The sequence below is a fragment of the Dermacentor variabilis genome, chromosome 2, assembly GCF_050947875.1.
Source record: "Dermacentor variabilis isolate Ectoservices chromosome 2, ASM5094787v1, whole genome shotgun sequence".
Taxonomy (NCBI): Eukaryota; Metazoa; Arthropoda; class Arachnida; order Ixodida; family Ixodidae; genus Dermacentor; species Dermacentor variabilis.
This window is the reverse complement of record NC_134569.1, coordinates 109,353,980-109,375,932: the sequence shown is the minus strand read 5'-3', so window position 1 is coordinate 109,375,932 and position 21,953 is coordinate 109,353,980. Positions and strand designations below refer to the sequence as shown.

The 21,953-nt window shown below is 43.7% G+C and overlaps 1 protein-coding gene across 1 annotated transcript; it reads left to right on the top strand.

The window, feature by feature from the left end:
* The first annotated feature begins 628 nt into the window (after positions 1-628).
* LOC142572505 (uncharacterized) lies at positions 629-21,070 on the top strand. The gene is made up of 5 exons (XM_075681672.1): positions 629-826; positions 2,677-2,831; positions 11,438-11,523; positions 13,990-14,070; positions 19,554-21,070. Exons 1-5 carry the CDS (start codon positions 707-709, stop codon positions 19,703-19,705), a joined length of 594 nt encoding a protein of 197 aa, XP_075537787.1. The 5' UTR covers positions 629-706; the 3' UTR covers positions 19,706-21,070.
* Positions 21,071-21,953: the final 883 nt, after the last annotated feature.

Sequence of the window (21,953 nt, the reverse complement as noted above, 5' to 3'; positions counted from 1 at the left end):
TCTTTGACCTACTGGAATATGGCTGTGTGGAAATTGTCATATTTCAATGATCGGCGCGCGTTTGAGGAGCCGACCTTCGCAAGAAATGTCGTTACAGACTTACGAGTAAACATTCACAATTTTGAGAATCATCAAAACGAACTAGTTTTATTCGCGTGTTTTCTTTATTAAACAATAATTCTGCTCACTATTCAATGGTGAGATGGCATGCAATATCGATGCTCAATAATGGAAAAATGAGACATCCGCCCTATTTTAGCAATTGCTACAAAGGGAACCAGTGCGGATTCCTCGAAAAAAAGAAAGCCTCGCAGTCGAAAACACGTTCTGATTACAACTATACGAGGCCTTTCTTTTGGGGAATCCGTACGGGTTTCCTTTGTACCAATTGCTGCGATTGGGTGGATGTCTCATTTTTCCTTTGTTAATTGTTTCTCTCCACCTTGCGGGATTCCGCAGAACTATTACGTCAATATCGATGCTCACACTTATCTTGAGTTCGCGACATTTCAACGCAGCTACCTGCACATGCTGCAGAAAAATAGCACGCTAGAAGGGCAGTCTTTGACACCGCGATCTTTTATAAAATCCACGCCATTGGCACCTGCTCAGAGAGAACCGAGACGATTTCACTTAACAGACTGCCACTCCAGCCCAGAAAAGCAGAGCTTACCTGCGCGTTACGAAGATTTCAGGAATAAGAACAATGCCATCGCTAGCATACCTTGTTACTTGTTTGGTAATTCCTGCAGTGTCATCCATGCGTGGAGAATATGAAGTGGAGCTTATATCAGCTGAATTTGATCATAACCCGGATGCTTGGAAGGTACGTAATTATCCCGTTGCAACTGCGTACACCAATATTTTTTGTCAAGTTATTATAGAAGTATTTAGAGCGTCGTCTTCACGCTTTTTTGTTGTTGTTTGCTTTATTCCTATTCTTAAAAGCCTGAAATAAGTATTTTAAATAAAAGACTTATTTTAAAAAAAGCTTGATTTCTGTGTTTGTTATTTATATACAAGTGCCAGAGAAGTTTTAGGGTGATTTTTTTTTAACATCTTAACGCAATCATTTTAAAACATCAAACATTTTAACGCAATCATCAGTTTCAAGCGCGCTCTGTGTTCTTTATTTTAACATACGGCTTCTTAGAGTGGAAATCGTGTTTTATTTATACTTAAATATAATCGTATTTAAATAACCTGTGCCGTGTCCTTTCTATGCCACTTGTATACCATAACTAGGAGATCTCTTAACATTTATGCTAATCAACTTTTTCGCATACTCTGGTGTCGCTTTTTCTTTGTTACTTGCTTAATTTTTTGCATTCGGTTATGTCATGCAAAATGTTACGTATTTCGTTTCACATCGTTATCGTTTGAAGTCTATATACAGGATGTTCTCTTTTTTAGACAACACATATATTTAATTACAAGACTTAATGAGCGCAGCCAACATGGCGTTCTTGAACGCGAGTTCCTATTCAAGACGGGCATACCTTGCCGCCAATAACGTGAACTTCAGAATACTAAATAATAAAAATTAATTATTTAACTCTTCTATTAGTGCTTCGGGGGCAGCTGTATAATTGGCTGATTTGGAGGCAGTGACATTTTCATGCCCACATTTTATTTTAAAAATCTCGAAAGTCGCACCTAATTGAAGATTATTATCATCAAATTTCGAAGTTCAATCTCGGAAATATCGAGGCTCGGTGCGATCCAATGCGTGCAAATCGGTGAAGCCCTCTCACCCGCCGCGGTTGCTTAGTTGCCATGGTGTTGGGCTGCTAAGCACGAGGTCGCGGGATTCAATCCCGGCCACGGCGGCCCCATTTCGATGGGGGCGAAATGCGAAAACACCCGTGTACTTAGATTTAGGTGCACGTTACAGAACCCCAGGTGGTCGAAATTTCCGGAGTCCTCCACTACGGCGTGCCTCATAATCAGAAAGTGGTTTTGGCACGTAAAACCCCATAATTTAATTTAATTAATTTTGGAAAAGCGGGTCGCATCAGCTTAGCGGCCGCGACTGGCCGAGGCGTTCGGTTTCGAATCACATCCCGCTAGTCGTCACGGGGCCATTCGATCTGACATAATAGCGGGGCCGCATTTTCTGCGCTCCCGCGGCGCTTGGCGTAGCTATTGTCGGGATTTAGGTTGAAATCGGATTACAAGTTTCCTGAATGAGGTGTAATTTTCAAGGTTTAAAAGGAAATATTGTTGCATTTCGCCATGTAAACAACTGGCGCTAAGGCGCTAATAAAACAGTTACTTAATGAATTATTGTTAATCGGCCTTCTAAAGCCCACGTTATTAGGACAAAGTATGCCCATGTAGCCTAGGAACTCGTTTGCAAAAATGCCATGTTTGCTGCACTTAAAGAGTTTTCATAAACAATCTGAATTGTCTAAAAAAATACAGAAGACACCATGTATACGATGCAGTTGCCGCCAATTGTCCGCGTGAGCGAGATGTATATAGGTAATGTGCATTCGGCATTGTGGTTACATCTGCGCCCTCTCAGAGTCACTGTTGCTTCTTCGCTCTGCGAGACCGAGGCCCAGTCCGGAGACTACCTTCTCCTTTAGCCTTGGCTCGTATACAATGCGATGAATTGCCCGAAAAAAAAATTCAAGAAAAAGAACTGACAGGCTGACCGTATTTAATTTCCAGCTTATTGACAACTCGAATGAAGAATATTACCTGATGTTTGGGTCTCAAAAGACGGTCGACCCGAAAAAGTGCGTGCGCACAATTGTAACAAGAAATGTTCCCGCAAGAACGTTTGAGCGCCAGCTGACGTACAGTTATTTGGTTGACGCTGATGTGTGAGTATAAATTTGGAAAACTGTATGTATTAGCGGATTACACGCGTTGCTCGCTTCCTTTCACGCGCGTACTTTCATAGAAGAAGCGAGCAGCGGATGGATGCAACTTTCTCGTACGTCCGGCAAGGTTTAACGGGTCGCGTTAAACCTTGCCGGACGTACAAGGAAGTTGTATCCATCCATTGCTCGCTTCTTCTCTGAAAGGACGCGTCAGCGCGTTATTGAATTCGTGTACGTAACACTCGGCGGAGCCCTTCCGGAACGTGGAGAACGCGCGATGTCCCCGTTTCCCGTCGCTACCGATCGTCACGTTGGCGCACCGCAGTGATTCCTCGTGGCAACCAAGCGGGAAAAAGAACAGGGCTCGTTCCCACAATGTGAAAGGCACATTTATATTGCTGAAGAGATAGCAAACAGCACCAAAGTGATCTCTCGGAGTCGTACGGGCTCTACCCCACGGGCCTCGGTTCGCTCGAACGGAATGTCGGCCCTCATGGCCTCTTCACTGAGCGCGTGTGACGACAGGTGAGCTGACCCCCCCGTTTTCTATATATTGTAAATTACCACTTAGCGTTAGTTTGCTTGTTTCCTCGAGGCGATAAGCATTGTGAAGCAGCGGGGGCAGTGAAGAGCACGCCTTGAAACGTCTTTCTTGTAACCGCAGATAAGCCCATCAAACAAGTCACAGCTGCTGTTTGCCGCGGATCCACGTGCCTACGTTGGGGGTGTGGCAACAGTATTTCCTGGAATCTGCATCACTGTACCGCCACCAGGGGCCATCGAAACCTACATAAAGTGGACATCATCGTGCGCCGCACCACTTCGCAGCAGCGGGGGCAGTGAAGAGCACGCCTTGAAACGTCTTTCTTGTAACCGCAGGTTGGTGTTTCCTCTCGCGCTGGTTTTAAACATGTGTTTGCTGCCGCTGCTGCCACCCTGATATTCCTGCTGTGTGTGCTCTTTTTAAGTACTTTGTTCCTTTAGCCATAGTATATTCCTGCTGTGTGTGTGCTTTTAAGTAATTTATTCGAGCAATCAAAGTGTGCGATGACCACAGATGTCTGCTTTTCCTGTAAGGATACGTTCGCGTCGGGTGAAAGTTTTGTATTATGTGATGACTGTGACCACCCATACCATTTTGGAACGTGTGCTGCGCTCACAGAGAATACAAAAAGTCAGCGAAACAGAAATGGGTTTGCGCAACGTGCAAAACTATGAAGCGCAAAGGAGAGAACCTGCATGAAAAGATGGCTAATGAGGAGGCAGCCGACATAAGGTCAATCCTAGTTAGCATAAACGAAAAACTTGATGAGTTGATGCCACTAAAAGAGACTGTGCCAAACATAGAAAGATCAGTTCAGCTGATGTCAGAAAAATATGACGAAGTTCTACAGCGACTCGTCACTCAAGAAAAGGACGCGAAAGAAATGCGAAAGAGACTGGAAGCCCTTCAACTAAAAGCACAGAAAACAGAAGCCGAAAATGAAAAACTACGAAGTGAAATTAACGACCTTGAGTGGCGAGGCAGAAGGCTAAACCTTGAATTTCACGGAATTCAGGTATCCACTGATGAAAATCTGTTAAGCAAAGTGAACTCTGTGGCCGACGTGATCGGTGTGTCCAGGCTTGACGATACAGACATTGATGCTATTCACAGATTGCCGTCCAAACTTGATAAAATTCCCGGAATTATCGTCAGATACGCAAGGCAAGCAGTGAGGGATCTGTGGTTTGAAAGAAGGCATAAACTGAAGGAGAGCAAATGTAGCGCTTCCATTCTAGAAAACTTGACAAACCATAACCGTCAATTGCTACAGCAAGCAAAACACTGGGCGAAGCAAAATGCGCACCAGTACGTCTGGCACAGAAATGGTAAAATTTTGGTGCGGAAAGCCAATGGTGATTCAGTGATTGTAGTGCGCAGTGCACGTGATCTTCCTACATAATTCTTCTTATTACGTTATAGCCATGTGTATGAAAGTTTGCCATGGCTAATCGCACTTACTTTCTTCCTGATGAGGTAAGCACAGTTGTAGCAAGTTATAACAAAACTTCCCTCAAGTGTCTTCACTTAAACACCCGTTCACTGTGTAACAAGGAAACCGAAGTTGATGCTTTTATTGCTAGCTTTTCTTTTTTGTTTGATGTCGTCATGTTGACGGAAACTTGGTGTAAAGACGGCCAAAATAACTACACATTCTCCTCTTATCAGTCATTTTCGTTAAATCGAGCCACGCGCCGTGGTGGTGGTGTTATGTTGCTGATAAAACCGGGTGTCAATTGTGAACTGCTTGATTCGTTTTGCGTTGTTTGCAATGACTTTGAAATACTCTCGGCACGTGTGAACAAACACGTATTTTCTGTTTGCTATCGGCCTCCTGATGGAAATGCTCCGAATTTCTTTAACTTTTATGAGCAATTCCTGGATTTCATTTCTAACAATGGTTACTATGTGATTTCTGGCGGTGATTTTAATATTGATATGCTGGCAAATACTAATCTGCAAAAAGCAATGGAAACGCTCATTATCTCAAATGGGTGTGAGAATACAATTACATTACCCACAAGAGTAACAAAAGACTGAAACATTACTTGACCTTTTCATAACAAACATTGACAAAACGAACATCACGACGGCAGTTGTATCATCCGATCTTAGTGATCACCTCCCGATAATTCTCATGCTACAGAAACACAATATGGAAGCCCGTAAAATCCGACAGCGCGTTGTTTGTCAACCCATTACGAAGGCTGGTCTAGACAGTTTTAGAAACGAATTACTGCAGTCTGACTTTGAATGGCTTCTAGAAATAGAAAATGCTGATGACGCATACAACAGGTTTATTAATAAAATAACGGAGATTTATAAGAAACATTTCCCGCTAAAAACGTTTCCCCTGGGTAGAAATATTCGTAAGCCCTGGATTACACCCGCACTGCGCAGCAAAATTAACTACAAAAACTCGCTTTACCATAGCTTCGTTAAAACAAAAGATCCGAATCTTCTCAAGAAATATAAAACATATCGAAATAAGCTAAACAAGGAGATTAGAACGAGCAGATCTCGTTACCTTTACTCTGAATTCGAGAGTTGTCTATACAAAAGTGATCAACTGTGGAAAAAACTTAATACCTTTATAAGGCCTAGAAAATCGACACCAGGTATCTGGAAATTGTCATTGGATGGCAGAGAAGTAAGCGGCAATGCACTTGCCAATTCTTTTAATGATCACTTCCTTGATTATTCTGATTGTGGAGTACTCAATGAGTTCATCGACTTCATGCCTGCTCACAACCAACGTTGCGCTTTTCTCAGTCCAGTAACCGGATCCGAGGTGATGTCAGTTTTTTCCTCTCTTAAAAATAGTCCAAGCTGTGACGCAGAATTTATGCAAATTCGCCCAATTAAATATGTTCTTGACATTCTGTGTCCCTATATAACTTACATTTTTAACATCTGCTTATCGAGTGCGTTATTTCCGAAAAGAATGCAAATTGCAAAAGTCACTGTACTGTTCAAAAAGGGTGATGCGAATGACATGGGTAATTATCGACGAATTTCAGTACTACCCATATTCTCTAAGGGATTGGAGAAGGTTATTCATATTCGAATGTCCAGCTTCCTTGATAAACACAATTTAATCTCACCTGCACAATTTGGATTCAGCAAAAACAAATCTACGGAAATGGCGTTACTTGAACAGAAAGAATTTATTTTATTACATTTTGAAAAACAAATGTTAGTACTGGGTATTTATGTGGATTTCTCTAAAGCCTTCGACTGTATTCATCACTGTACACTACTTAAAAAACTTGAAATATATGCAATCCGTGGACATTTCCTGCAACTAATTCAGTCATACCTTAGTCACCGGCAACAGTTTGTAAAAATTGAATCATATCAATCTGACTTGAAATCTATTATTAGAGGTGTTCCCCAAGGGAGCATTCTGGGTCCACTGCTCTTTAATATTTACATCAACGACCTTACAAATATCTGTACAAAATCAAAATATATTTTATATGCGGATGACGCCAGTATTTTATAACAGCTCCCGATTTTTTATCAACTGGTAAGTGCAGCAAACTCCCTCCTTATACACCTGAAAAAATGGTCAATAGCAAATCAGCTGAAAATCAATGTTAATAAAACAAAAGCTGTTATATTTAGGCCGAAATCGAAACAATTCAATGCTCCAGCAAACTTAACGTATGGGGGCGAACCACTACAAATAACTGATCAGATTAAAATCCTTGGCGTAACATTTTCCGATAATATGCTTTGGGATAACCACATTGACACTCTTTTGACCAAGTTAACTCGTGTAGTTGGCGCCTTATCTCGCCTAAGGACATGCCTGCCATTCAAGGTCAAACTACTTCTCTATAATTCGCTTTTTTACTCTAATCTAAATTACTGTTTATTGGTTTGGGGCACAACTACTCAAACTAACTTACAGAAACTTTTTGTCCTCCAGAAAAAAATGGTCAGACTGCTTTATGACTTACCATATAACAGCCATACACACAGTTTTTTTCAAAAAACAAACATTATACCAGTCAAAAATCTTTATGACTATAAGCTAACACTAGCCTTCAAACGCGAAGTATTTGATAATAGAACGTTTCTACGCGACTTATTTTTTTTTATTTACAAATACTGCAGGCCCTATTCGGGCCCAAGCAGGAGTGGTTACATTAATAGTAACAAAACAAGGCTGGAAATAATAAAAAAAGAAATAGAATACAGAACAATAATAAAGATATATAAAATATAATATACAGGAACATCAGCCTTTGAAATTTAGACTTATCAACATAAATACGATATAGCAACAACAGTTGTAGTTTGCAACTCAACAACAAGTACTGACAAACGATGTACACACAACAGGTCACTCAATTCAGCATTTTCACCAAATTTTATTCCAAAACACAGACAATGATTAATTAATTGCTTTCCCTATGTGCATGCTATTAATCAAAAGAAAAACCATTCACAAGATGAACGAACGATTGTGTGGTATTAGCGCTAACGATTTCTTGTGGCAATTTATTCCACAATGAAATAGCATGAGGAAACAGGGAATATTGATGCATGCTAAGGTGACTGAAGGGTTGCCTAACTGTTTTGTTGTGTTGTGTACGGGCAAAGCGTATTGACGGCTCGGTTATGTGACGTTCACGCTGTATGTTGAAGTGACCATGGTAAAGCTGATAGATAAATTTTAATCTGGATACCATTCTGCGCTGATCGAGTTTTTTCACCTTCGCTTTATCGCGAAGAACTGATACGCTCGAAAAGCGCGAATAGGTAGAATAGATGAACCTCAAGGCCATGTTCTGCACCCTTTCTATTTTTTTAATTAAATATTGCTGATACGGACTCCAGATTAGGTCCGCATATTCTAATTTTGGCCTAATGAGAGCTTTGTATGCTGTTAACTTTACAGCAGGTGACGCATGACGTAGTTTTCGTTTTAAAAATGCCAGCTTTTTCAGTGCGTTACTGCAAATATTATCTATATGGGGTTCCCAACTTAAATTACTCGTGAGTGTAACACCCAAATACTTCACCTGGTTACTTTATTTAATATAAGCATTTTTAATGGTGTAAGCAAATTGTAAAGGTTCTTTTTTGTTACTAAATGTTATGCTTGCCGTTTTCGAAGTATTGAGTTTCAAGCCCCATTTATCACACCATGCACTGATTGAATGCAATGCATCATTTAGTCTGACTTGATCAGCGTGTTGATTTATGCTGGAATAAACGACACAATCGTCCGCAAGCAGTCGGATCTTTACAGGAGGTTGCACTGAAAAATAGATATTGTTGATATAGATCAGAAACAACAATGGACCGAGCACCGACCCTTGTGGTACCCCTGAGTGTACATCTAGTGTATCAGAGATGCAGTCGTTAACGGTCACGTATTGTTTCCTTGAAGCTAAGTAACATGCTATCCAGCGAACAATGTTGTCTTCAATACCAATAGCATGCAGTTTAGTTACTAAATCATCATGTGGAACAACGTCGAACGCTTTTGAAAAATCTAAAAACACGGCGTCAATCTGACCCTTCAAATTTAGGGAATTTGCGAAATCATCGGTTATCTCGGCCAGCTGAGTTGCAGTGGACAGACCGGACCTAAAGCCATGTTGATTGTCATGAAGCAGTTGGTTATTTTCTAGATGTATCATAATCGCCTTAAATATAATATGTTCTAATATCTTACAAATTGTGGATGTTAGGGAAACTGGTCTGTAGTTGTTTAATTCTAATGGTGATCCAGTCTTGTAAATTGGGACTATCCTTGCGGAGCGCCAGTCATCGGGTATCACACAAGATTCTAACGAGACTGTATATATTTTATACAAATATTCTGCTACCCAGGTCGCATATCTGTTAAGAAAAACGTTTGATATTTCGTCAGGACCGGGGGATTTTTTTATATCAAGTGTACGCAAAAGGTGAAGAATGCCCTCTTTGCTTAAGTTTACTTCAGGCATTGGTTCAAGAAGTGCATAAGATGGCAAATGTGCGTGTGACGCCGTCAGCGTGAAAACGGACTGGAAGAATGCGTTGAATTTTAAAGAAATTATGGAGGGGTCATCGATGATTACGCCCGATTCTTTTATTTCTGTGATACCGCTTTTATCTTTGGACAAATAACGCCAAAATTTTTTGGGTTGTTCTAACATGAAAGAGGACAGATCATCACTAAAAGAGAACATTTCCATACACATTACCCGGCACAAAGAAAAATGGAATGTTATAACCCCTCGCGCTAACTACTCTACAGAAAAACTGTCCTTCACCCTGCCCACTCTCCTGAATAATTACAACAAAACTACCACTGATATTTTAAAAGTAACTAATTCTGCAATACGACAACACTATGTATAAGGTAGCTAATCTTTCTCATTGAATAATTTTTGTGTTCATTCCCGGTGTCCATTTCGGTGCCTATGTATGTTTTTCGATGTTCTTTTCTGTAACCCTTTTACTGCCGCCTTGTAGAGGGGGCTGCGGGCTCCTGTCAAGCTGCCGTTCGTTCGTGCAGCTTTTACCTGCAGCCTCCTCCATCTTGCTTGATGGGAAATAAACATTATTATTATTATTATTATTATTATTATTTATCATCCAGGTCACCTGTGACAGAGTCACGTTTTCTTATGTGTTCAAGTGTTAACGCGACAGCATTAAGAGCTCCGTGTCGCAGAAAATCCGGTGTCGGCGTCGGTGGCGTTGACCGTTAGAGAAAGATAACCTTGAACCCCGCATCCCGAACTACGCAGGCCCTCCACGTGGCGCAGAGGCGTTACTTAAATAATTGAATTTATCAAAGTAAAATGCATCAGAAAATTCGTTAAGTACGACTTACACACAACCACAGACAAGATAGCGACGCATTGTAATTTGAATGTACGGGAAAACATAATTCTGTTACCCAGAAACACAAACACAAATCCCTTTTCCAGCTGCCGTTTTAGGTCTGTCTTAGTACGAGCTGTGCACCCCACTCGATTTTTTGCAACACCACTCAGATGCCACTTGTCTCCGCAGATCAGCGGAGGCGCCCGCCGTGTGCGTGTGGGTGGGGGAGAGGGGTAGACAAAAAGAACAAAAAAACTCGCCTTCTTGCATAGCGTTTCCCATCATCGTTTCCAGGAAAACATTAGGGTAACATAAGCTGCAGTTGCCGGGAAGCGTGAGGAGCAAGCGTCCTCCAAGTTTCTAATTCCACACTATCATGTCTGCAGCTCATTTGTGTGCATCTACAAGCAAGGAAGAAGAACTTAACTGAGCAATATTTGTTTCAGCTAAAATTTCTCATAGGGTTAAAATTTCAGTGCACATTGCGGCTCCCGAGTGCAAAATTTTAGCGTTAGCAATCAACCTATCTGGATGCAACCCCATTTACATTTTAAATACTTTTTAACTAGTGTACAGGACACGCTCTCCTAGGCGAACAGTAATACACATACACACACGAGAGCGCTGAACAGCCAAGTAGCCCGCCAATTCCTCCTGAGGAAATGTATAGCACACTCTTAAGCAAAATTACACCCTTTTGCCACAGAACAATAATCGTCATCTGTCCTGTCCGTATTTCCTTTCTTGAAGACGGCGAGCCCGGTACTTATACACTCCAATTATACACCCCAAAGGTGTTAATACATTCTGGTAAACATTGTATTTGGTACATTGGTAAACACACACACACGCGCGCACACGCAGACGCACGCACGCACGCACAGACACACACAAATCAGGGCTCAGCCGCCCACAGTGCGGATGTGATGGAATCTGGGACGTCGACTTTAGATGGATATTGATGTGGTTGTTGCACGTGCCGTTTTTTTTTCTTTCTTAATATGAAATATTTCTTAATAACACGCCGCCTCAACGAGGTTTTCTCAGGTTGATTTACTCAATCTTGTTAAAGCAGTCTATTTAAAGGTCACTACCGAAATAGGTGGCCAATGATAAGAAATAGTGTTTTGTTCGAGCTGCGTGAGCCACATGAGATCGTTTTCAATCACATCAGTGTCGACAAAGTGATCTGAGTTTCTTGAGTGCTTTTAATTTGCAACTTTTTCAGACACACTGGAAATATAACTCTTGGAATTAAAAAGACAAGCAAATGTTACGTATATGAAAACGAGGTGACGGTAACTGATAACAAAGGTAATGTACGAAGCTTTATCTGTAAACTCTTCTTAGCCCATGGGAACATAATACTGAGCAATTATTCTTGCATGTTTGAAACCATGGCTTGAAACAATAACAACAGCTATCCTTCAACAAAATAGGCGAGTACGTTCAAGAACAAGAACAAGAAATTAATAGCCACTAAGAAACGCAAGTGCAGAAAAAGGTAGGTGCACCGAGGACCAAATCAACCGTAAGAAAACAATATATGCCGCATTTCTAATTGGTAGAAAACTAAAGCAGTGCTCCTGCATTCCAATAATATCCCAGCGTTAAATAATTCCAGTAGAACCCATCTGACGACGACTGCATAATGAATCCTTACCAACTAGGTCAGCTTTCTGTCATTCTAAGACTGTCAACGTTAATTCGATTAGCATTGAAGCAATGTGGCGACGTTGTAGCGACACAGTGTATTGATGAAGACAACTTTATTCCGAATGTGTAGCTGTCATTGGGCTAATGCGATATACACTGTCTCCGGGAGCAGCCCACTTTGCTATGACATTCGCTCGTCGGGGTAGGCGATGACTGACGACAATGTACTGACGAAGAAGGAATGATGTCGATGGAACGGCGAAGATATTAGGACAATGGGATGATTATTCGAAAGTTACGAAGATGGTGTAACGACGGCAGTAGGAGGGCGACGATAATATGACAATAGAATGACGACGAGCGTAGGCAACAACGGTGTGACGACGGCTAATTGACGACGATGGCTTTAGGACGACGGTATGATGTAACTAGGATGACGAAACTTCAATGACGACGATGAAATTACCGTGACGGCATCACGACGACGGCCTCACGACGACGGTATGACAACGGTTTCGTGATCACGACTGAATGGCGGCAGAATGATTACGGCGGGGCATGATAACGAGAAGTTTTCAAATATTTTTTTTTAATTCTAGAGGTGTAGTGAAGGGGACAGACAGACAGACAGACAGACAGACAGACAGACAGACAGACAGACAGACAGACGGACGGACGGACGGACGGACGGACGGACGGACGGACGGACGGACGGACGGACGGACGGACGGACGGACAGACAGACAGACAGACAGACAGACAGACAGACAGACAGACGGACAGACGGACAGACGGACAGACGGACAGACGGACAGACGGACAGACGGACAGACGGACAGACGGACAGACGGACAGACAGACGGACAGACAGACGGACAGACAGACAGACAGACAGACAGACAGACGGACAGACGGACAGACAGACGGACAGACGGACAGACAGACAGACAGACAGACAGACAGACAGACAGACAGACAGACAGACAGACAGACAGACAGACAGACAGACAGACAGACAGACAGACAGACAGACAGACAGACAGACAGACAGACAGACAGACAGACAGACAGACAGACAGACAGACAGACAGACAGACAGACAGACAGACAGACAGACAGACAGACAGACAGACAGACAGACAGACAGACAGACAGACAGACAGACAGACAGACAGACAGACAGACAGACAGACAGACAGACAGACAGACAGACAGACAGACAGACAGACAGACAGACAGACAGACAGACAGACAGACAGACAGACAGACAGACAGACAGACAGACAGACAGACAGACAGACAGACAGACAGACAGACAGACAGACAGACAGACAGACAGACAGACAGACAGACAGACAGACAGACAGACAGACAGACAGACAGACAGACAGACAGACAGACAGACAGACAGACAGACAGACAGACAGACAGACAGACAGACAGACAGACAGACAGACAGACAGACAGACAGACAGACAGACAGACAGACAGACAGACAGACAGACAGACAGACAGACAGACAGACAGACAGATAGACAGATAGATAGATAGATAGATAGATAGATAGATAGATAGAACGTTGCTGAATGCCAATTAATAACTCTAATCGCATTAAAATATTTAATGAAAGAACAATGGTCCTGCATAACTTGCTCATACTGTGCGGTCGTCATTTACAACCTTGCATCGACGTCTTTCTCTGAAACAGAATATCAGTTGAGCATAAAGGCCAGCGTTATTTATGAAACAATGAGAAAGTGTCATGTTTGAGAAAATACCACTAATTTACGCTACAAAATAGCGTGGTCAACTTCCACTCACGACCTAGTGTCTATATAGTTTCATAAGCTTCGTGACGGAGTCTGAAATGTTCTTGGTCTGTTTATTGTGTCATTAAGTGGGCTTTGAAGAAAATGCGTGTATATTTAGCGAGAGGGCCATTGTAGTCAAAGGGCGCAGTTTCTTATCGATCGAGTCGGTACTCGCAAGTTGACTGCTGCATTGAAATATCCAAAATGATCATTTCACGACTTAGGTTCTTGGTTCACAAATTTTACAGTTATAGTTCAGAAAAAGTAAGAAAATGTTTAGTTATGTGACAATATCTCCGTTCCCAAATTACAGGTGCAAAACTGGAAGATTGGAACAGCGAAGTTATATACAGTGATTACAGCACATGCATACTAATGAAATCAACAGCCTTGGGTATGTCTATATTTCAGTTCTCCGGTTTTTCAACAGTTTTCACGACAATGGCAGGCCTTCTATTCCCCTTTGTTCGTTTCCAAAAAAAAAAAACAAGAAAAAAAACCTTGGCAGAACTATGACCTTGAAGTACGACTTACGACTGGTACTTTCGCGAGTTGTTTCTACTATTACAATTAACACATTGTAGCAGGGACTACGCAAGAAACTGAAATTTAAGATTATTTGATAGCTGGATCAAAGTAGGTGACCGCCGACGCTGAGGCTTGATAGCGGTCCAAGAACCAGCGTAGTCGCACCGTGTTTTGCTAGATTTAAAGGCGCTTCATGTGGCAATGCTTTACGACTAGATGAAAACATCATTTTACCAGCTTGGACGAAGCAAGTGCACACAGACATGGCGTTGGCCAGCAACTCCATGCATTTTATGAGACGCCTCGCTTTTTGCACGCAGAGAAAAAAAAACAAGACCACCAACGTGAGGCGGCCACGTGAATACTAAACGAAAAGGCACTCGCGGAATTTTCATGATGCATTCATGTGACCGTTTGCCCTGTGACAGCAGGTTACACAGTCGCGTGCTACTTAAATTGGCTCGTTGAACACTTTCGTTCGTTCGTTCGTTCGTTCGTTCGTTCGTTCGTTCGTTCGTTCGCTCGCTCGCTCGCTCGCTCGTTCGTTCGTTCGTTCGTTCGTTCGTTCGTTCGTTCGTTCGTTCGTTCGTTTCTTTCTTTCTTTCTTTCTTTCTTTCTTTCTTTCTTTCTTTCTTTCTTTCTTTCTTTCTTTCTTTCTTTCGTTCGTTCGTTCGTTCGTTCGTTCGTTCGTTCGTTCGTTCGTTCGTTCTTTCTTTCTTTCTTTCTTTCTTTCTTTCTTTCTTTCTTTCTTTCTTTCTTTCGTTCGTTCGTTCGTTCGTTCGTTCGTTCGTTCGTTCGTTCGTTCTTCGTTCTTCGTTCGTTCGTTCGTTCGTTCGTTCGTTCGTTCGTTCGTTCGTTCGTTCGTTCGTTCGTTCGTTCGTTCGTTCGTTCGTTCGTTCGTTCGTTCGTTCGTTCGTTCGTTCGTTCGTTCGTTCGTTCGTTCGTTCGTTCGTTCGTTCGTTCGTTCGTTCGTTCGTTCGTTCGTTCGTTCGTTCGTTCGTTCGTTCGTTCGTTCGTTCGTTCGTTCGTTCGTTCGTTCGTTCGTTCGTTCGTTCGTTCGTTCGTTCGTTCGTTCGTTCGTTCGTTCGTTCGTTCGTTCGTTCGTTCGTTCGTTCGTTCGTTCGTTCGTTCGTTCGTTCGTTCGTTCGTTCGTTCGTTCGTTCGTTCGTTCGTTCGTTCGTTCGTTCGTTCGTTCGTTCGTTCGTTCGTTCGTTCGTTCGTTCGTTCGTTCGTTCGTTCGTTCGTTCGTTCGTTCGTTCGTTCGTTCGTTCGTTCGTTCGTTCGTTCGTTCGTTCGTTCGTTCGTTCGTTCGTTCGTTCGTTCGTTCGTTCGTTCGTTCGTTCGTTCGTTCGTTCGTTCGTTCGTTCGTTCGTTCGTTCGTTCGTTCGTTCGTTCGTTCGTTCGTTCGTTCGTTCGTTCGTTCGTTCGTTCGTTCGTTCGTTCGTTCGTTCGTTCGTTCGTTCGTTCGTTCGTTCGTTCGTTCGTTCGTTCGTTCGTTCGTTCGTTCGTTCGTTCGTTCGTTCGTTCGTTCGTTCGTTCGTTCGTTCGTTCGTTCGTTCGTTCGTTCGTTCGTTCGTTCGTTCGTTCGTTCGTTCGTTCGTTCGTTCGTTCGTTCGTTCGTTCGTTCGTTCGTTCGTTCGTTCGTTCGTTCGTTCGTTCGTTCGTTCGTTCGTTCGTTCGTTCGTTCGTTCGTTCGTTCGTTCGTTCGTTCGTTCGTTCGTTCGTTCGTTCGTTCGTTCGTTCGTTCGTTCGTTCGTTCGTTCGTTCGTTCGTTCGTTCGTTCGTTCGTTCGTTCGTTCGTTCGTTCGTTCGTTCGTTCGTTCGTTCGTTCGTTCGTTCGTTCGTTCGTTCGTTCGTTCGTTCGTTCGTTCGTTCGTTCGTTCGTTCGTTCGTTCGTTCGTTCGTTCGTTCGTTCGTTCGTTCGTTCGTTCGTTCGTTCGTTCGTTCGTTCGTTCGTTCGTTCGTTCGTTCGTTCGTTCGTTCGTTCGTTCGTTCGTTCGTTCGTTCGTTCGTTCGTTCGTTCGTTCGTTCGTTCGTTCGTTCGTTCGTTCGTTCGTTCGTTCGTTCGTTCGTTCGTTCGTTCGTTCGTTCGTTCGTTCGTTCGTTCGTTCGTTCGTTCGTTCGTTCGTTCGTTCGTTCGTTCGTTCGTTCGTTCGTTCGTTCGTTCGTTCGTTCGTTCGTTCGTTCGTTCGTTCGTTCGTTCGTTCGTTCGTTCGTTCGTTCGTTCGTTCGTTCGTTCGTTCGTTCGTTCGTTCGTTCGTTCGTTCGTTCGTTCGTTCGTTCGTTCGTTCGTTCGTTCGTTCGTTCGTTCGTTCGTTCGTTCGTTCGTTCGTTCGTTCGTTCGTTCGTTCGTTCGTTCGTTCGTTCGTTCGTTCGTTCGTTCGTTCGTTCGTTCGTTCGTTCGTTCGTTCGTTCGTTCGTTCGTTCGTTCGTTCGTTCGTTCGTTCGTTCGTTCGTTCGTTCGTTCGTTCGTTCGTTCGTTCGTTCGTTCGTTCGTTCGTTCGTTCGTTCGTTCGTTCGTTCGTTCGTTCGTTCGTTCGTTCGTTCGTTCGTTCGTTCGTTCGTTCGTTCGTTCGTTCGTTCGTTCGTTCGTTCGTTCGTTCGTTCGTTCGTTCGTTCGTTCGTTCGTTCGTTCGTTCGTTCGTTCGTTCGTTTACAACCTAGTTTACAAAATACAAAAGCATTACTGGACCCATAGCCAATGGGTCCATTACTATATTGATATTGAATTTATATTCAGATATTGCAGGCAAACATCGCTAAACCATGCGCCGCCGATGGGCTTAGAAATATCTGTGGTTTCGCTAGAAACTATTTAATCAGGACCAATCGCCAAGATTGAATTTAGGAGGGGAAATACGCATGAAAACGTTATGAAGTGTCCGAGCTTTTGTGGACGCCAGTGAGCATTGCAATTGTCTTAAGACGCGAGCTTCCGCGGGCGAAGCAGAACCGAAATAATTGTCCTTAAAGGAATTCATGAATTCGATTTGGCACTCCACCTGACCGGCTTTTCATATATATGCGTTGCATTTTATTGGTTAGTGCTGTTTTTATTACTTGTATCATTGTATATGTATGTTTCGTTGCTGTGTCACTCCTGCGATCTGAAAATCTGAAGATATAATAAAATAAATAAAAACGGTCAAAAGTTTTGATACATTTAGTTTCTGCGTGTTTGAGCGTTTTGCAATTGCTTTAGCTAGTGGCTCATGAACATAACATATGCGATGGTGCGAAACAAACGAGGATATAATGTCTCGTAACAGGTACGCCACGAGATGCTGTAATGCTTGGAGTGTACATTAAATGTATATTGAAGGAAGAGTGTCAAACGAGGGAGATGCATCTTTGTGTGCGCGCTTATTTGACGAGGTTAAATCAATTAATAATGAGCGTATTGGCGGGTTCGTGTGCTTGGATATTACAATGAGCGTTTCGATCGCTTCAAGCTGCTAACAAACGCAAGAGAGCGTACACACTGGCGTATGCTGCCTGAATCCACACCAACTCAAGACAGCGACAATGGCGAGCAGCCTGTGTACTATAGATACGGTAGGCCTTCATCCTTCGATATCAAGAACATATCTTAAAGAGACCGCGGAGGTAACGCCAGGTCTTTGCTAAGGAAGTGAGACTCTGGCTAGCGAATCTTACAACACTTCCCATAAAAGGGTCAAACGTGTCAGAAGCGGCTATCTGTTTGGCCCGAAAAGGGCAGGCCGGGTGCCACCATGGCGGTTTGTGGTGAATATAATGCGATATATTCTGTTTAAACCTTACTGCGGTAGTCTGCGGGAGACCTTGCCATAAAGAATTTCTGTGGGGAAAAGGCCGAAAACCGAGCCGCAGCTAGAATTATTGCTGACAACCGCCTTTTTGACTGTCAAAATGTGATCTGCGGGTCAAGCGCGTCGGCTTTTATACATGACTCATCGAAGGTTCCAGTGTAATCACTGGTACCGCGTAACTTCCAGAAAGTGCTACACAATTCGCGTCGCGCCTACAATCAGATTACGAAAGAATCGCAAATCGTGACAATCGAAACAAGCGCGAATGAGAACCAAGCAAACCGAACAAGCGCGAGCGAGAGCTGACGCAAGCAGACGATGGTACGAAACGAGCGGCCCGGCTGAGACCGGGTACGAGTATACGCATCGAGCGGTTGGGGCCGTGGGTCAGCATGAAACCAGTTTCCCGCGCGCAGGTCACAGAAGGGGCCGCTCTCATTGGTCTCCGCCGTTCGCGGCTCGCGCATTTCATCTGCCACTTTGCGTCCGCTCTTCCATTTTTCGCTGTTGCGCTCGTTCTCTCGATTACGTCGCCGCCGCTGCGGAAGCTTGTCGCAGGAACGGGCCATTAAGAATTGCGCTCTAAAATACACCAAAGCACGCCGCGCGCTGACAGATGAAGATGGCGCGACTGTTCCGTTGCAGAGAACTCGATATTTTTTTAGCCGCGCGCTGCAGAAGACATGCACTTGCCATCAGTAGCGTAGCTAGGTCGTCTGGCACCCGGGGCCCATAGGTATTCCATCAACCCCCGCACCCCCCCCCCCCCCTCCTTCAGGTGTAGTCGAGGAAGGCGAGGACATCGACAGTTTCCTGGTGTCTTCCGACGTATATCACACCTCCACCCCCCCCCCCCCCCCCCCCCGTTGCTACGCCACTATCCTCGCCCGACATTGCTCAACGCAGGATATATAGCCCACATACATCGAGTCCACGTACACGTATAGCAATCCTTACTACCGCTACAGATCTGCTGGTCACCGGCTGTGTTCTCTGCAGATTCACGCAACGAAACAACACAAGCGCTACCTGAATGTCCTCACCGCAAGAAGCATACGCCGTCAAGCGCATGATTCCTTTATTAAACCGAACTGGTTTCTTTTTACTCTTTCTCCCACATTAAATGCGACTAGCTTTCGTTGGCGCTCTTTCTCCTGTTTTCGTGTTCTGACTTTGGCCGTTTTCGGCGAGCGCCAACTATGGCTGTTCGAGACGCACGTGTTGGGGCACCAAAACTTTATGACGTCAGAGGGTTTAGATGCCATGGTCGGTCGGTAGCAGTGTTGTGACTCGCTTCTCAGCCGACTGAGCCTACGCAGTACCAGGCCGTGTTTGTCGCCGAAATCCGCTGCACGTGTGCTGTCGATATGCGCCGAAATGTATGCGCTTCTTCCACGGGCAATACACGTTTTAATGCCACGTAATTTCAATACTGTCTGTGAGTGCTTTCACTGTTTCTATGGCACTCAGTCGCAGCGGTCGTCGCGTCTGCGGTACACCCCTTTGGTTTACAAATCAAATAGCTGTAAAACTTCTTTTTTGTTTATTTTATTTTCAGGATACCACGTCTGGACGGCCGTGGGTTATATGAAGCAACACAACGAAACACCTTATTTGTGCGTGTTCTTGTATGAAACGCTCGCCGGCACTGAAAAGCACTGGGTGTATGACTCAGTGCGATGTACCTCACTCGAAGCCGAAATTCCTTAGAACAATACGTTTCCTTCGCAAAAGAATCGCAAAGTCTGCAGTATTTCTTGCCTTCTTCTACGAAGTTATTTGTTGTTAACTGATTTAATGCTTCCATTACAAGTGGTTTACGGTTTCGCAAGAAGGCTCGGAATCCGAATGAGTAATCTATTGTGTATTTTTCGTGTCTGGCAGTGTCCGTCGCAGGAATTTCAATGTGGTTAGTGCGTTTATAAATGTATATGAAGAAAAAAAACAACGTAATGGCTACAAGTTGATTCGAATACCGGCCCCATCGAATAGATAGGAATGGTTGGGAGGAATGTTCTTCCACTCCACCACTTCCCTTTCCTTTATAACATTCATATGTGATAAAAAACGAAGTGGGTGAGAGCAAATATCTCCGACTGATACATTCCAGAAAACGCTATATAAAACAAATGCGCTACAAAATTTAAAGGCATCTCTAAACACATGCACTCAAAAGTCAAGCAAACAAACTCAATCGTCCAATGGGATTTTACAGTCCGGATGTTATGTTTAAGCTGCATATATACACAATGGGAATCCACTTCTGTAGAATCTCTTTTCTCTTCTGTAGAATCCACGATTCTACAGAAGAGAAACGTACTGCGCCTGGGCTGACGTCACGCTCGGAACGCTCTGCAGCTTACCTATCAGCCAACATAGAGGCGAAAAAACTTAAGCCAATTGTACACGTTGAAAATAAGGATAAGAAAGAAGAGGAAGAAATACCAGTATTTTCCCACTGTCGCGTCGCTGACTGACTCCAGGAAATACCAACATATTTTCTATGCCTGGGGCAGAAAATTTGGCGAGACACGAAAAGTGTAAGTGTCCGTCACGAGACTACACAGTCGCATGCCAACGCTAAATTTCTGTAAACGCAGGTACGGAGTACTTCTTTTACCACTGTGCTCATTCTGTGGCGAGCCAGAGAGAGTAGACCCTTTCTGTTTGTCCTCCAGACGTTTCGGAATAGTAAGAGAAAGCTTATTTCAAACTCCGCTACCTAGTTTTGCTATAAATTTGTTCGTGTCTCTGATTCTGTATTCTGGAGCATCATGCTTTGTTTCAGCGACAGAGGCGCTTGCTTGGCAGTTTGAAATTTTCTTACTGAATCCGATCGATTACCCTGCTAAACTGGACATGAATTCACAAAAGCTTTTCTTTCGTAAGTGCCCATTGCCATTGGCCGGCTGTCTTCGCTAATAAAATCTCCAGCTTCAGGATTGACTAAAATTTTCTCTTACGAACAATTCTAGCGTAAGAAGGATTTGTAGATTTGGGCCCTGATTCATAAGTTTAAAATTTGCATCTGGCGTTATTTTTCAGTTCCTCCTTCACGCTAAACTATTTCTCTATAACCGACAGTTGCTATTTTAGAGCACATCCCTTAGGCGCCCGTTTCTACGTTGAGCGTCGGCCTCTGCGTCGGCGTGAACGGCAGAACGAACGAGCCCACCCAAGGATGAAAAAAAGAGAGCGAACGCGGAGCGCACTGAGTGATGAAAGACGGCGAGAGTGAAGAGAGCGCGAAGAGGAAAGTGGAGTGCCGCCCGAGACACACTCCACGGCGGTAACCCACCACGAAATGGCGCCATAATAGCGTGAGCCGTCTCCTGATCGCCGATGACGTCAATACTAAGGCATGAGGCGAGCACGTCCGCCGATACCATATATGCAAATAAAACGCTGGCGTGGGCTTCGGACCCACTGCGCATGCGCTAATTCGCCATCCGCGAAGGCCAACACACAAACAACAAGCACTTGTAAATTGCTGAATTGAATTTATCGTATAGCAGTAAAAAGACAATACAGGTTGGTTAACATCTTTTCGTGTGCCGCAAACCGCTGAAAGCCTCAAGCTGGCTATACGTCAAATTACCGCCGCTTAAGATTATCCAGCGAGCAGCGCTCCAAGCTTGAGACGCAGTTCAAAAAGAAATTGGCCCCCGCAGAATCTAAACTGGAGCGTTCGTTCAATCTTCGGACTATTGAGTTGATCGTATAGCTTTGAAAAGTGATTAAATGTTGGAAAACACCTTTTCGTGTGCTGCAAACAGCTCAAATCTCAATTGCAGTGCTAGTTCAACCTTAACACTGCAGTTACACTACAGTGTTAGTTCAATCTACGTGCTACTAGCTAACGTTTGTGTGAAAAAAATCATCGTGAACAAAAAAGCTTTAGTCGGTTAAAATCAGGGTAAATCTCGCAAAAGTTATGCATAGTGATCGTTGGTTACAT